This window comes from Sander lucioperca, chromosome 21, assembly GCF_008315115.2.
Source record: "Sander lucioperca isolate FBNREF2018 chromosome 21, SLUC_FBN_1.2, whole genome shotgun sequence".
NCBI lineage: Eukaryota > Metazoa > Chordata > Actinopteri > Perciformes > Percidae > Sander > Sander lucioperca.
Genome location: NC_050193.1, coordinates 2,470,731 through 2,485,829, shown reverse-complemented (window position 1 = coordinate 2,485,829; position 15,099 = coordinate 2,470,731). Strand labels below are relative to the sequence as shown.

At 43.9% G+C, this 15,099-nt stretch overlaps 2 protein-coding genes across 3 annotated transcripts in view; both read left to right on the top strand.

Moving 5' to 3' along the window:
- Positions 1–15,099, top strand: part of LOC116062299 (cephalotoxin-like protein) — a 1,100,540-nt gene that overhangs the window by 242,064 nt on the left and 843,377 nt on the right. The gene's annotated exons all lie outside the window — the stretch shown is intronic.
- thoc6 (THO complex 6) overlaps positions 6,799–15,099 on the top strand; it is a 28,470-nt gene continuing 20,169 nt past the window's right edge. The window contains exons 1-13 of one of the 2 annotated variants that reach the window (XM_035996665.1): positions 6,799–6,959; positions 8,034–8,125; positions 8,213–8,277; positions 8,478–8,581; positions 10,045–10,082; positions 10,208–10,256; positions 10,363–10,434; positions 10,573–10,675; positions 10,757–10,806; positions 11,397–11,459; positions 11,554–11,664; positions 11,812–11,940; positions 13,734–13,835. In XM_035996665.1, the coding sequence (XP_035852558.1) occupies positions 6,945–6,959; positions 8,034–8,125; positions 8,213–8,277; positions 8,478–8,581; positions 10,045–10,082; positions 10,208–10,256; positions 10,363–10,434; positions 10,573–10,675; positions 10,757–10,806; positions 11,397–11,459; positions 11,554–11,664; positions 11,812–11,940; positions 13,734–13,814 (972 nt within the window). In that variant the 5' untranslated portion in view covers positions 6,799–6,944 and the 3' untranslated portion in view covers positions 13,815–13,835. Of the gene's footprint in view, positions 6,960–8,033; positions 8,126–8,212; positions 8,278–8,477; positions 8,582–10,044; positions 10,083–10,207; positions 10,257–10,362; positions 10,435–10,572; positions 10,676–10,756; positions 10,807–11,396; positions 11,460–11,553; positions 11,665–11,811; positions 11,941–13,733; positions 13,963–15,099 lie in introns of those variants that run through there. The other variant, XM_031300066.2, reaches the window with a different exon arrangement.

Sequence of the window (15,099 nt, the reverse complement as noted above, 5' to 3'; positions counted from 1 at the left end):
ATCCTAGGTATGGTACGGATTGACCATTGGCTCCTTCGACCTCTAGCAGCTCAAAGAGTGGTTTTATTTCATGCTTTGACAGATGACTTTGGTAAAATGAGTGGGGTACAGTGGTGACTTGGGAGCCTGTGTCTAATAAACAACTGACATCCTCTCCCTCTATTTTGATCTGAGCTGTGCTCTTAGTACCCACCAATCCTTTTGGTAGTTTGAAGTTATTTACTGGAGTGTTTGACTTCAACAAGGCTCGGTTCTTGGCAGTTAGCCTAGGCTGAGTTTCAGCGGGACGTTTGTGACTCACTGCAGTTCCCGTCTGCCCCACGACAGGAACTGGTTTCAGTTTAAATACACTGCACCACTGTTCTGCTTCTCCTACATCTGCCGTCTCATCCTGAGCTCTTTTCTTTTTGCAGCTACAAGGTCGGGATTGGGATCAGACTCGCAAGTGGCCGCCACGTGGCCGTCCTCCCCACAATGGAAGCAATACCAGGGCTTTGGCTTCGGAGGGGGAGTGTCACGTGTGGTCTGTGTGGGAATCACTGCGTTTGTCTGGTCAGGTTTTTTAAGTTCAGGCCTTTTCTTTGGGTCTTTCCTAGTAACGGGTTGCCTTAAACCTGCTAGCGTGGCTATCTGATTCTTTAACTCGGCTACTTGCTTTTTCAGCTCGCTCATGTCTTTGGAATCATTGTTGGCACTGATTTCACGGGCCTCATGTACAGCTTGTACGTGTGAGACAGCTTTTTGCCTAGTAACACCCAGATGACGTCTCATTCTCGTGGATTTAGTTTCTTGTCGTTCCTCTGCGGTACGCAGCAGCATTAGCAGTTCTGCAAATGGTGGGGGTTTGTGTTTCCTACGCTCCAGCTGGAGGTCAGCAAGCAGATTCTCATCCCAACAGCCCCTGCAGAATTGTTTAAGAAGATGTCGGCCCACCTCCTCCACTGGCACTCCCCCTCTTCGCACAGTGAGGTTCAAGGCCGCCTGAAGCCGCTGCAGGTAGGCAGAAGGTTTGTCTCCTTGATCTTGAAAAGTGTTCATGAAGCGAACAAATAGTTCCTCGCTGTCCTCCACGGTTCCAAAGGCAGAGTCCAGTAACTGCAGGTAAGTTGTAGGGGGAGCTGCAGGATCAAGGTGTCGGACAATGTCACAGGCTGGAGTAAGAAGACTTTCGAGTATCTTTCTTGTCTTATCGAGGTCAGAGACTGAAGCATTTCATGAGCAAGTCCACATGAGAACGCCAAGTGTCAAAGTCTGTCTCGCTGTGCTGCCTGGGTGTCTTCCCAGAAAAGGATCTTAGTCTTAAAGAGGAATGAGCATGACTGCCTTTGCCCTCACTCTTAACAATGTGCTCTACTACAATCTTTTGCACCTCTGGAGGATTGAGGTCACAAGGACTTAAAGTCAGGGGTGTCTTTGGCATGGAGCTGAGAAGTGTTAAATGGTGGTCGCTGTCAAGTAAAGTAGCTCCAGTAGGGGAAGAACATTCACCAGCTGGCTGCAGGGAGTCAGCACTGTGATAGGGTTTCTCAGTGGTGTGAGGACTGGAAAGTGTGCTAGGCTCAATAGCCTCAATGGAGATCTCTATCTTCGACATAACTTCTCTAAGCACTTCCGTAAAGCCCTTCCCACTCAGCTTCGCTATCCCCTTTAGCTCATTCAGATAGTAGTCAGTGACATCGCCTCCTGCCTTCTGTGCATAGACATCAGCTAGTGCCTGCACACAATACTTAACCTCTGGATCGTCAGGTAGAGTATGAGCATAAGGACACAGGGGTCCTAAGGTTTGTAGGGCTACCCCTGAGTTGTACTCTACTACAAGGCTCTTGTGAAACTCAGAGGTGTTATCATCTACAGTTAGGGTTCTATTGATTGAGCCATACTGTTTTAGCATATCAAGAACGGACTCATCTCTCTCTGATCCTGTTAATCCACTCACTATCACCGCGTTGGGTACCTTAACTCCTAACTTATCAACTACTTCCATAATGCAGCAATGATGAAAAGTCACAGTGGGAATGATCAAAGATATAAAAATATAATATTCCACAGTCGTAATCCAAAATCTCAGTGGCTCGCCAAATTTATATGTAACCAGCTACTCAATGGCTGGCCACTTCTATATGGATAACCACCAAATTTGCCCGATAGTTATAAATATTCAAGGTATCTAGATGTTTGGAATTGGGCCAGGTCAGAAGATTATAGGTTTGCTCGCTGAAGCCAAAAGATTGGATTACCACAGTGAAAGAACAACACAAGGCACAGAAGAAAGTTTAACTGCATGTATTGAATGCGATGCGTAACAAGGTAAATAGCACAAATACAGTAACAATTATGTATCACAATTGTAGTGAAGTGGAAAAGTGGGATCCCCTGTACAAAAGTAAAAAAAATTACAAAGTATCAAAATAATAAATGTTCAGTTCAATTACGAGTGCACTCAAAATAAATTTTGACCCAGGTCTGTTAAAATAATGTTCTCAATTCCACAAGTCATCGATAGTGGATCAATGCACAGGGTAATTGTCCTCCTCCAAGGAAAACAAGTGTCAGTGTGCACTAAGTTCTACCTGACCCGTTGGCCAAGGGGGTAATAGATCAAGGTTCTCCCGCTTGAGGTCTCTAGGTTGCCACCTCCTGGCTACAACCGGGCTCTTAATCAAGTGGGGCTTGGCTCGCCATCCAGTCTGGAACAGTTTCTCCAAGGTCTCTGAGTATTTCCAACGCCGGTCTAGACTCCACCAGACCGCGATCTCTCAAACTCTGAATCTCCCTAAAAAAACCTGACCTATATTCAATTCAATTTTTCAATTCAATTTTATTTATAGTATCAAATCATAACAAGAGTTATCTCGAGACACTTTACAGATAGAGTAGGTCTAGACCACACTCTATAAAGCCCCAACAATTCCAATAGTACCCCCAAGAGCAAGCATTAGCAGTGGCTATTGCGACAGTGGCGAGGAAAAACTCCCTTTTAGGAAGAAACCTCGGCAGACCCAGACTCTTGGTGGGCGGTGTCTGACGGTTGGGGTTATGACGGTACAGGATGTAGCGTGGCACAGCAGAGCATGGGTGGACGCGGTGGACGCAGCAGGACGTAGCCGGGCATTGCAGGGAATCGCAGAGCGTAGCAGGGTGTAGCAGGTCCATAGCCACAGCTGCACCCAAGACCCAGGTCTTGGTGTCGCCCTAATCCGAGGCGATGTTCTGGGCGAAGAAGAAACATAAGGACTCTGGGGAGTAAACTCCCCAGAGCTAGGTGAGTAACAAGCACTTCTGAGACAGGATGTGCATAAAAGGAAACAAAAGAAAAGAGCGTGTCATAAGAAGGAACTTCCTCGGCAGTCTAGAATTATAACAGCATAACTAGGAGAGGCACTATATTATTGATTATACGATAGGTAAATCTGATGACTGTAAAGAGAAGCAGAGAAAAGCAGGGGTGCTGTGTCTGCAGCTATACACCCTGCCCCGCCGGTCTAGGCGTTCACTGCAACTCCTCACTCCCTAACTATAAGCTTTATCAAAGAGGAGAGTTTTCAGTTTAGTCTTAAATGTAGCGACGGTGTCTGCCCCCCGAACCCAGACTGGGAGCTGGTTCCACAGGAGAGGAGCCTGATAGCTGAAGGCTCTGCCTCCCATTCTACTTTTAGAGACTCTAGGAACCACAAGTAACTCTGCATTCTGGGAGCGTAGTGCTCTAGTGGGACAATAAGGTACTATATGGAATAGGTCAACATAAAATTACCTTAGAGCTAACACTGTTGACATTACTGTCATAGACTAAGGCTGGTATCAATGAACTCAATATCGCTAATCACAGTATCATGTTTCTAGTTCAGTTGTACAACATATTACATTCCTCAATATATCATAACTATCATTTTGAAATAAAGTGCATAACCATAATACATAGTTATCACTAAGGTGCATAACAACAATACATAGATGTAACACAATTACACAGAAATACATTCAAAATACGCTTAATAGCCCTAAATGAATGAATGAAATGCATGAAAGTCAGACCTCATTATCATTCACTAGTATTAGTGTCTCAACAGGCCGCTAACAGACTATTAGCAGGGTTCCAGTGGGCCGCAAGGCCGCAACCGTTAATACAGCAAGTTAACTCGACGTTAAACACAATTTCAAAACATATAACTTGACGGAGCTACTCCACTCACCAGCGATAGTAGCCCGGAACACAGTAAAAATATCCCGTCTTATCGTTAAATCCATTTTAGTAACTTAACAATGTTACGGGCAGCTCTCTCTCTGTCCTGTCTGGGATGTCCTTTCCCTGTGTGTCTGTTTGTGTTTGTGTTTTGGCTGTGTTTGTTTCTGTGTGGAGTGCTGGAGGCGTGGTCCGAGATGTAGGTCAAGGGGCGTGGCCGCTTCAACTCTGCTCAGCCGATCTTCGCAGCTGCAGCTCATCATCCACAATCACCAGCAAGATTTAACCCGGGCTGATCTTCCTGTCGGCGCCAGTTCGTTAACTACAACCCATGTGGTAACTTGGCCCTAAGCCCTGAAGTATTCTAGTTTTGCCTTTTGATTCCCTGCTGAAACTTACCCTGTGTTTCTCTCTAGTCTTCGCTCAGCCCTGCTGCAATCTCCACGGCGTCTGCATGCTCCCAGTCTCACCTGCCAGCCTCCGTCTTCACTTCAGGAACCCACCAGTGATCTCGCCTCAGTCTGTCTCCTCTCGTGTCCTGAAACCACCTGGACCCCTCCACGTCGGCTCGCCTCCTCCTTGGACCAGTCAGGAGCTTCCCAGCTTTGAAACCATCGTCTGAGTTTCTCTGAGTACCCGTAGCTCCATTAAACCTTTTTAAACTGCTCTACTGTGTCTGTGTGTAATCTCTGCGTTCTGGGCCGAAGCAAACACATAACAAACAAGGATAATACACTTTAGCTGTTAGCTTCAAGTTAGCAGCAGCCGAGGCTGCTAGAGCTGTTTATATTGAGAACAATGGGCACCCAATGGCGGACATTAGCATATAGGCTAGCGGAACATAACCAACTCACCAGTGCAAAGAGGAAGCACATTAGCTTGAGCATGCCCTCTGGATTAGACTCTCTCGAGTGTTTCACACAATTAGTTACAGTCAACAGTCACAGAATCGAATATCAATACTTAAAATTTATAATTAATGTACCGCTACGATGATTTAGCTACACTGGCGTCACTTCAGATCTCCCTCACCAGCGCGAACGGCTGAGAGGCGGGTCTAAACACTCTATTGGCTAGGGTGTAGTAACACTCAGACTTATAGGCTAATGCCACAATAACAATATGCCCTCGTATTGGATGATATCAATGTTTACAAGCGATCCTTTCAACATAAAGCATTTATTTATACTTCTATTTATTGCCCATTTTACCTCTGGGTTACATGTACTATACGGTAATTCCTCTACTATGAGACAGTAAGTCTCGTGGTTATGACCCAATCGTTAGCCTATTTTTATAAAAACGGAGCCATAACGTGAGGTACAAGGTAATGGAGCCTTTTATACATTGTCGTGTTTCTTTAGAAATAAACAATGGACAAATAGAGTCTTTAAACTCTTCAGATGTAAAGTTATTCTCTGTCAAAGTGACGTCAAAATGAATGGCAGTCAATGGGATGCTAACGGGAGGTGATGGCTTGGTAGCATCGAAATGGCACCATAGGAGGTACGCGGTGTGGAGAGAGGCTTACCCCCTTGTCTAATATCCTTCACTGGTCTTTGTCCAGAGCAACAGGATTTGTTGGTCCATTTCTTTTATGTCAATGTGCGAGCCGCAGCGCACCACTGCTTCATCATGCGCAGAATGAGAGAAAAAACAGGAGCCACAAAAACATCCAGCTTGTTGTTTTTAATGTCAGTTGTTTCTGGGGTTTATTAGTGGCGGGACAGATGCAGATTAGACTTGGTGCCGATCCGTGGGGATAACTAACCGAGCAGAGCCGAGCCGAGCCAGGCTGGACTTCTAAACGAGGGCGCACTGCCAACTTTGTGTGGAATACCTGCAGAACAGGGACATGGAAGTAGTTCTTTTGGAGATTATGGTGAACTAGTGTGTGTTGTAGCAGTGTTTTGCCATTGAGAACGAGCTAACATGCTAACGGTTAGCCCCCTAGGCCCCTCGTCTCGGCTAGTGACGTAGAAAGCCGTGGAGATTTTGACCAGCTCACCCGGAGACTGAAGGCAGGACACATTCAGAAACCGTATCTCACTCTAAACAGCATGGATGGTTGTTTTCAAAGTTTGTATGCGTGTGGAAGCACCAGAGACACAAAATAACTCCCCAAATCCCAGAAAAAGTGATTTTTTTCATAATATTGGCACTTTAAAGCTTCATAAATATGAATTATAATTTTTTTAAATTAATCGAAGAGTAACACAAGTTTCGACAATATTAAATAATGTACATGTAAAACATATTTTGTTATGTTCACGTAAGTAATTTATATACTTACTTACTTCCCCTGCCACTATTAGGCTCCTTAATGCTCAGGCACCTTGCAGAGTAAACCTGGACTAAATGCACCTTATTCAAATGCACTTTACAAGACAATTTATGGGAAGTTGCAGTAGCACAAGGTCTCTACAGCCATATCTCAAAACAACAACAATTAAAGTAATATAAAATACGTTAATATTTTCATTTTTTTATATTTCACATTTTAATTATGTCTTAGTTTAATATTTATTTGTAATTTCTTGTATTTATGAATTTTATTTTCCCAGCAAATGAAATAAAGTACGTTTGATTGTGTACTACATGTCCCAGAATCCCTTGCGTCATCATTGACGTCAGGTTCCCTCGCCGTCTGACTCTTTTCTTGTTTCTTGTCCCTCGTCGCATTTCATCGTTATTCTGCTTTAAATCCAGATTTTGGACTCCGGGAGCAGCCGTTTTAAAGCCACGAGGTGTTTGTGAGAGCAGAATGGGTCCCGTAGAGGTAAAATACATTTAATGTGTTTATTAAAAAAGGTAGAATTAAAGAAGCTCACATTTTAGACCAAAAGCCGCTCTAAAACTTGCCTCGAGCGTTTGTTGTTGTTGTTAGAAACGTGACTAACCTTTCTTAACGGACGTTATCTGATATATATATATATCCGATGGTATAATAGACAAGTTATAATAAGTTAACAAACATCGATTTTAACCTTCATTAATCCCCTTTTTGCGATCTGTGTTCGCATTCGTAGGAAGAGAGAGAACGTCAGACCAAACTCCGTTCAGAATTCCACTACATTTTTGTTTTCTTGCTTATTAATAAAAATAACACGTTGTAACAAATTCAAATACACGTACATGTTCATGATAATATCCTGCTTAATTCGGGTTGTAGTTGAATACTTTGTATTAAGTTAATAAAGATTTATTTTAATGTGAATCAATCCCATTTGGCTTGTGTTCGCTTTCGTAGGAGAGTGAGAGCTTCAGACCAAACTCCGTTCAGTGTGTGTGTGTGAGACTTTGTGTGTCTGTCTGTCTGTATGTGTGAACTTTGTGTGTATGTGTGTGTGTCTATATGTCTGTGTGTGTGTGTGTCTGTCTGTCTGTCTGTGTGTTTGTGTGTGTGAGACTTTGTGTGTCTGTCTGTGTGTGTATCTGTGTCTGTGTGTCTATGTCTGTCTGTGTGTGTGTCTATATGTCTGTGTGTGTCTATATGTCTGTGTGTGTGTTTGTGTGTGTGTCTGTGTGTCTGTCTGTGTGTGACTTTGTGTGTGTCTATATATCTCTGTGTGTCTTTGTGTGTGTTTGTGACTTTGTGTGTGTGTGTGTGTGTGTGTCTGTCTTGATTTAAAGGTTTGAATGTTTGTAGAAATGCAATTTGATCAAAAGTTGTAAAATTACTGGCTGTTTGTTTTTTTTATATTTATTGTTGTTTAATAAAGTTATCCGTGTGTGTGTGTGTGTGTGTGTATATATATATATATATATATATATATATATATATATATATATATATATATATAGTGTAATCAATATAAAAGCTAACTGAGCACTGTTGCTGTGTGTTGTGCAGCTCCTCCACATGTCCGTCTTCTCGCAGAGCTTCTCTCCCTGCGGACGCTTCCTGGCAGCAGGAAACAACTACGGAGAGATCGCTCTGTTCAGGTTGGACACGCCCAGACATCGCCACGACGCTCATTCAAACATATATCATAACGTGAAATCCTAACCTGAATGATGATTGTGTTGCAGCCTGTCTGCAGCTCTGAGCCCCGACGCCACCGCGCTCAGTCAGAAACCTGTTCTCACGTTCACAGGTGAGTCAACGCACAGGAAACCCACCTAGTCTTAATGATGAGAGGGAGGGAGGGAGGGGGAGAGATATAGAGAGACAGATAGATGGATGAGAAAGTTATCTGGATGGATACTGGTTTGTTCAGTGACTTCCACCTCCTGTTTGCAGCCAGTAAGTTGGTGGATTGGTGGATCTAAATGTGTGTTTTGTGTTCCGGTTCAGCCCACGACGGCCCCGTGTTCTCGCTCCTCTCCAACGACTCTCAGCTCTTCAGCGCGGGAAACGGAGAGATCAGCTGCTGGAGCTGGAGCGAACTCGTCAAGAAGGTGACTGTCTCTTGAGATCCAAACCAACAACAACAACAGACAGAGTAAATGTACACTGACATATCTAAGGCTGGCTGTATCTATTTCCTATTCCTACCCACCGGCTCTGTTTCTCTAGAAGTCTATGAAAAAATGAGCCGACTATTATTATTGCCAGACTTTTCTCTTCAGGCTGTTTCTTCAGTTTGGATTCTCTTAGAAAAAAGTGACAGAGATGTCAGAAAAAAACAGACAAAAACGCTGCAGAATCCCACCAAAAAGGTCGAAAAAACCCCCCAAAATTGTCCGGATAAAAAAAACCAAGAACTCGAGGCTTCAAAACAGCCACTATGTTGATTTGGGATATTTCAATTTGAAACCCAGTCTAGCTTGGATATGAAAGAGTTTGTTCTCTCTAACCTAATCTAATGTTTGCATTAAAGCAGTGACATTAATGGACTTTATTATTGAACAAGTTACACTCTGCAGCCTCTACAGTCAGAGAGTTTAGAGACATTTCATTCAGATATCTGGAGGCGACGGAGGGAGCTGTTTTCAAATGGCCATGCCAGGCAAAATCCAAACCTCCATTTTTTTGAAAAAAAAAAAAAAAAAAACATTTATATAATTTCATATAATATTAACAACATTCAAAAGTAGTTTTAGCCTAGCGAGAGAAAACTCAGATTGGACAGATAGTCTAGCTACCTGTCTGGATTTACCCTGCAGAGGGTAAATATTTTATTAACAAAATATGTGTATGTGCTCGTTGCAAAAGAGCTGTGTTAGTCATTGAGGAAGTGGTTAAAAGTACTCTGAGTGACCTCTGATGCACTGAAAGTTAAGCTTAAGTCATAAAAATAGTTTTTATGGCATAGAGGTGCATTGTTTGAAGGTTGCGAGAACAGAAGAGGAAGTTGCACCACACAGACCTTGGTGTGTGTGTGTGTGTGTGTGTGTGTGTGTGTGTGTAAAATACCAGTTTCTGCCTAAGAAACAAGAAGACTATCATGTGAGGATAGGATAAAAACTTGAGGGAGAGAACAGATCAGGGCTCATAATTCGGAGGACAACTATGGTGGACCAGCTCTGACTTGATGTCTGTTGCTAGGGAAACTTAGACTCTGTTTGTGAACCCACAGCTATGTTGTAACTCTTATGCTGAACTCTCAGATTGATCCTTGTGTTCTGTCCGATGAAAGAAGGCGCGGGAATGAGGTAATTGGAGTCAGATTTGACAGGCCTCAGGGTCTCATTTATTACAAATTCCACTACAAACGCCAACACAAAGAAAGAGGAAGGGGACAGACAGCCGGGCCTAAAAAGAGGGACATCTGGCGAATCTTCTGGCAGACCTGGAGCAATCCCGGAAATTAAATGTGGTGGATATAAGGAGAATGGAGTCCAGGTTGAAAACTCCAGTTTGATATGTAAACTGTTTGTCTGCTTGGAGCTTCATTGTGAACGTCTTGTGTTTCCTCCAGAATGCCAAACCTCTGTGGACAAAAAGACCAAACTACAAGTGAGAGTTTCTTTCTTTCTCTCTTTCTGTTTGCTTGCCGTATTATATTCTAATCTTTGATATTATTGTAATAAAGGAGCAAACCGCTGCCTGAGTCACTGAGGTCTTTGGTTTCTGTCCTTCAGATCCAGTCTGGAAATTCCAGAGATCAACGCCATGATCATCAACCCCCGAGTGAGAACAGAAACGTTATATGCTGATGACGAGACTGTGTTCCTCAGTGGAAAGGTAGTTTGATTCCTGTACGATGAAGCTGAACGCTGCTCTCTCTGGGTTTCAGGACAACAGTCTCGTGGTCGGAGGAGGAGACAACAACATCCACATCCTGGACCTGGAGCACGGAGTCTTTAAGGTCAGTCAGCGTCCACTAAAAGTTCTGTTTTTGCCGCTGACAGACTCAGATTATTATTCGAAGTGTCTGATAACATTATGGAAAGGATCCCTCCAGAGATAGAGCTTTCAGTTAAAGAGGAAGGTGTTCTGTGTGCAGTCGGTCCTGCAGGGCCACTCGGACTACATCCACTGCGTGAGCGTGAGAGAGAGGGAGGCAGAGATCCTGTCTGGGGGGGAGGACGGAGCGGTGAGGATGTGGGGTGAGTGATGGCGTCCATGTTGCTATCACAACTCTGTAGTTTTCTTATTAATTTTAATAATGATGGCGCTGTGTTGTTCAGACAGCAGGACGGGTCAGTCAGTCCACTGCGTCGAGATCTACAAATACGAGGTGAGAAAACTCTGTTCATTCAGTCCATTTATATAAATATGTGTGAATGCGTAGCTGTTTGAATGCGTAGCTGTGTGAATGCGTGGCTGTGTGAATGTGTAGCTGTGTGAATGTGTAGCTGTGTGAATGTGTAGCTGTGTGAATGTGTAGCTGTGTGAATGTGTAGCTGTGTGAATGTGTAGCTGTGTGAATGCGTAGCTGTGTGAATGCGTAGCTGTGTGAATGCGTGGCTGTGTGAATGTGTAGCTGTTTGAATGCGTAGCTGTGTGAATGCGTGGCTGTGTGAATGCGTGGCTGTGTGAATGCGTGGCTGTGTGAATGCGTGGCTGTGTGTGAATGCGTAGCTGTGTGTGAATGCGTGGGTGTGTGTGAATGCGTGGCTGTGTGTGAATGCGTGGCTGTGTGAATGCGTGGCTGTGTGAATGCGTGGCTGTGTGAATGCGTGGCTGTGTGTGAATGCGTGGCTGTGTGAATGCGTAGCTGTGTGTGAATGCGTGGCTGTGTGAATGCGTAGCTGTGTGTGAATGCGTGGCTGTGTGAATGCGTTCTCTAACGTGGCAGAAAGGTGAACAGAGTTTGGTGTGTTTCAGAGCTGTGCTCGGCCCCAGTATGGTAAATGGATCAGCTGTCTGACCACAGACTCCGACTGGATGGTAACAAAACGCCAACTCTTTCTTTTCATAGTTGAAATATGTTGATAATATGATCAGAAGTGTCTTGATGTCTAACTGTTGTTGTTTCCTGCAGCTGTGTGGCGGCGGCCCGTCCCTGTCTCTGTGGCATCTCCGCTCGCTGTCTCCGACCTCTGTCTTCCCACTGGCAGGCTGCCAGAGACAGGCCGCCTTCTACCAGGACATGGTGAGACCACGGCCAACAAACAGCTGTTATCATAAGCAAGATTTCAGCTGTTTGGTCGCTTTTTCCGCCATTTATTTAGTTTTTTTTATACGTTTTTGTGGCTTGTTTAGAAGATGTTAACCTCTCTCTCTGTCTCTCCCCCCCCAGATCTTGGCTGTGGGTGAGGGTCCGTTTGTGTCTCACTGTCTGCTGGGTGGAGAAGTGAAAGCTCAGATCCCGTGCACGCCGCAGAGCCTCAACACGCTGCAGATCAACGCCAACAGCACCGAGCACCGGGTCGGTCTACACTCACTCACTCACTTAGGCTACACTATACATACATTACCTACAGGCCTAGGTAACATGCATTACCTACAGGTCTAGGTAACATACATTACCTACAGGTCTAGGTAACATACATTACCTACAGGTCTAGGTAACATGCATTACCTGCAGGTCTAGGTAACATGCATTACCTGCAGGTCTAGGTAACATGTATTACCTGCAGGTCTAGGTAACATGCATTACCTGCAGGTCTAGGTAACATGTATTACCTGCAGGTCTAGGTAACATGCATTACCTGCAGGTCTAGGTAACATGTATTACCTGCAGGTCTAGGTAACATGCATTACCTGCAGGTCTAGGTAACATGCATTACCAGTAGTAGTACAAACTATTATCGTGCTCCAGCTTGTAATGTACGAACCAACATCATCACCAGAACCTAGCCTGTAGCTACTCTTCTTCATCTCTCTCCCTACCAGCATACACCATGGTGGTATCACTAGCTGGTTCCCTCTGCTGGTCCCGTTAGGTATTACAGTTGATTCACATCAACACAACGGAGGTCTTCTCGAACGAAGTGCCTTGCAATCTTTGGGCACACTCACCGCATTGGTAGGGCTGGGCGATAAATCGATTTTATCGATTAACTCGAATGTGTAGTTAACGTCGATTTGTTAAAATGAAAATCGATTTTCTCCTTAACATCCGCCGACGCTCCCCTCTGGGCTCCCATAGCTCCGAACGGGCTCAGCCCTCGCTCCGCGCGTTTGCCATAGAGATACACAAATAACATGGCAGCGACAGGGACTAACATTAATTATTTTCTTAACTAGTAGTTTCATTACTTACTTATCCGTAATCTCCGCCGAAATGACCGGCAGCTCGCGGTGCTCTGTCCCCGGCTGAGTCACCTATTCTCGGATAACTGAACCACCAGCTACCGCTGACCTAAAGGACCACCATGCGGGGCACCAGAGGAGGTGTTGAGGAACTCTTTTGCGGCTCAACACATCTACTAAATGCCGCTGATACGACCGAGCTGTGATGGAGGTCTGTAGCGGCTTAAACAACTAGCAATCACCGCTCTGTAGCACGGAGCTCCTCTTCGACGTCGTCGTTTCTACCGCTAGTTACTACGAAGGAGCTTGCTACAGGTATGCTACATTCAAGAGACCATGGGATGTTAATGTACGTTACTCAGCAACAGGTGAAAATAGGGGCAAGGTTGCGCAATAACGTTAAAATGATTTGAACTTTTAGCGAGGAACGAGAAGTGAAATACCTGTATGTGTGAAAACAGCTTTATCTCACGCATCCGTTTGTTTGTTGTTGAATATATAGCACCCCCCATCCAAAAAAAGGGAAAACACTCAAACCAATTTATATTTCCACAAAATTGGCATGAATAATCATAATGGTATACATGCCTCATGTGTGTGCGTGTGTGTGTGTGAGTCAAAACAAAATAAAGTTAAAACTTGTTTTGAACAATTTCTTTGTCATCTGCAGATTGATTTTAAGTAGGGGGAGAAAAAAATCGATTTAAATCTTAAATCGGATTTTTTTGGAAAAAATCGGGGATTTTATTTTTAGGTCATATCGCCCAGCCCTACGCATTGGTTCTGTCCCATTCCCGTTTGATTCCTACGCTCTATTCCATCCCTATCACGTCACCAACAGTGAGATTGACTCCCGTACCGCGGGAATACCGTGACCCGTCAAAGATATGTGACATTTCAAAATAAAAGCATGTGAATAGACTCTGTTACGGTAAAATAATAAGTGGATGTTTCCTGTTTGTTCAGGTGCTGACGGTGGGAGGCAGCAGCGACCACATCGACGTGTTCACCAACCTGTCGTACAAAACCTTCTCCCTCAGCTTCTGACACACACACACACACACACACAGATGTGCGTACACGTTGAATAATGTAAGAATGTTTGTTGATTTTTTTTTTACTGTTGTACTTAGAAACTCACGTCAACTTTTGTATCATTTAGTGTGAAGATAATAAAGTATTTTGGTCTCATTTTATACAAACTGTTGTGATTTGTTCTGTATACTATAATGTACGGCAGCGTGTTGCTGCGACGCCACAGAAGACATTATAACGTGAAATGGGTCCAGCAGGACTCCAGGAAGGGCTCCGTCCGGGTTTTGAAGCACATTAAACATTGGAACTACAACTCCCATCCAGGTCACATAGTTTTAGTTTAGTTTCATAAATCTAGGGCTGGGTATCGGTCAAAAATATTCAATACTGGTACTGATACCAATACCGTGACTTTGATACCGGTTCTTAAACCATACTCTTTTCGATACCAATTTTATAAAACAAAAAGAAATTACATTACACATTACTGCACGAATCTTTTGATTTATTTTTCAGCTCCTACTACGTGAGCCGTCTCTGTGTAACGCCAAGGGGGTAAGCTTCTCCTCGGAACGCTAGCTCCTATGGCGCCATTTTGATGCTAACAAGCCATCACCTCCCGTTAGCATTCCATTGACTGCCATTCATTTTGACGTCACTTTGACAGAGAATAACTTTACATCTGAAGAGTTTAAAGACTCTATTTGTCCATTGTTTATTTCTAAAGAAACACGACAATGTATAAAAGGCTCCATTACCTTGTACCTCACGTTATGGCTCCGTAGCAGACGTTTTTATAAAAATAGGCTAACGATTGGGTCATAACCACGAGACTTACTCTCATAGTAGAGGAATTACCGTATAGTACAGGAGAAGCTCTCAGGCAGTTTGGACTTCCATTAGCTGTTTAAGTTTAATTACTAATGTTAACTATCATTTTAGTGATCAATAATTAGCCTGTGTCTATGTTATCTCCTTACATATACCTACGCTCTCCGTCTCTGCTAGATTGGGAATGATTGAGATTTCTCTTGGCACAGCTACCAGAAGACTTCCAACTTTCAGACAGGTTGCTCACGTCACATCAACGTCTTCAAGCTCAGTTGGAGGCTGCTCAGTAACGCTCAGCCATCACCGGAAAAGAGACTTCTAATATCCTTCACTGGTCTCCGTCCAGAGACACGGGATCTGTTGGTCCATTATATATACTGTCTGAGTAATGTTGAGTAGTTTTTCCTGCGTGTCTCTACGACGTGTAACGTTAGACAGCCAGTCACAGACGTTATTAGATCTTGGT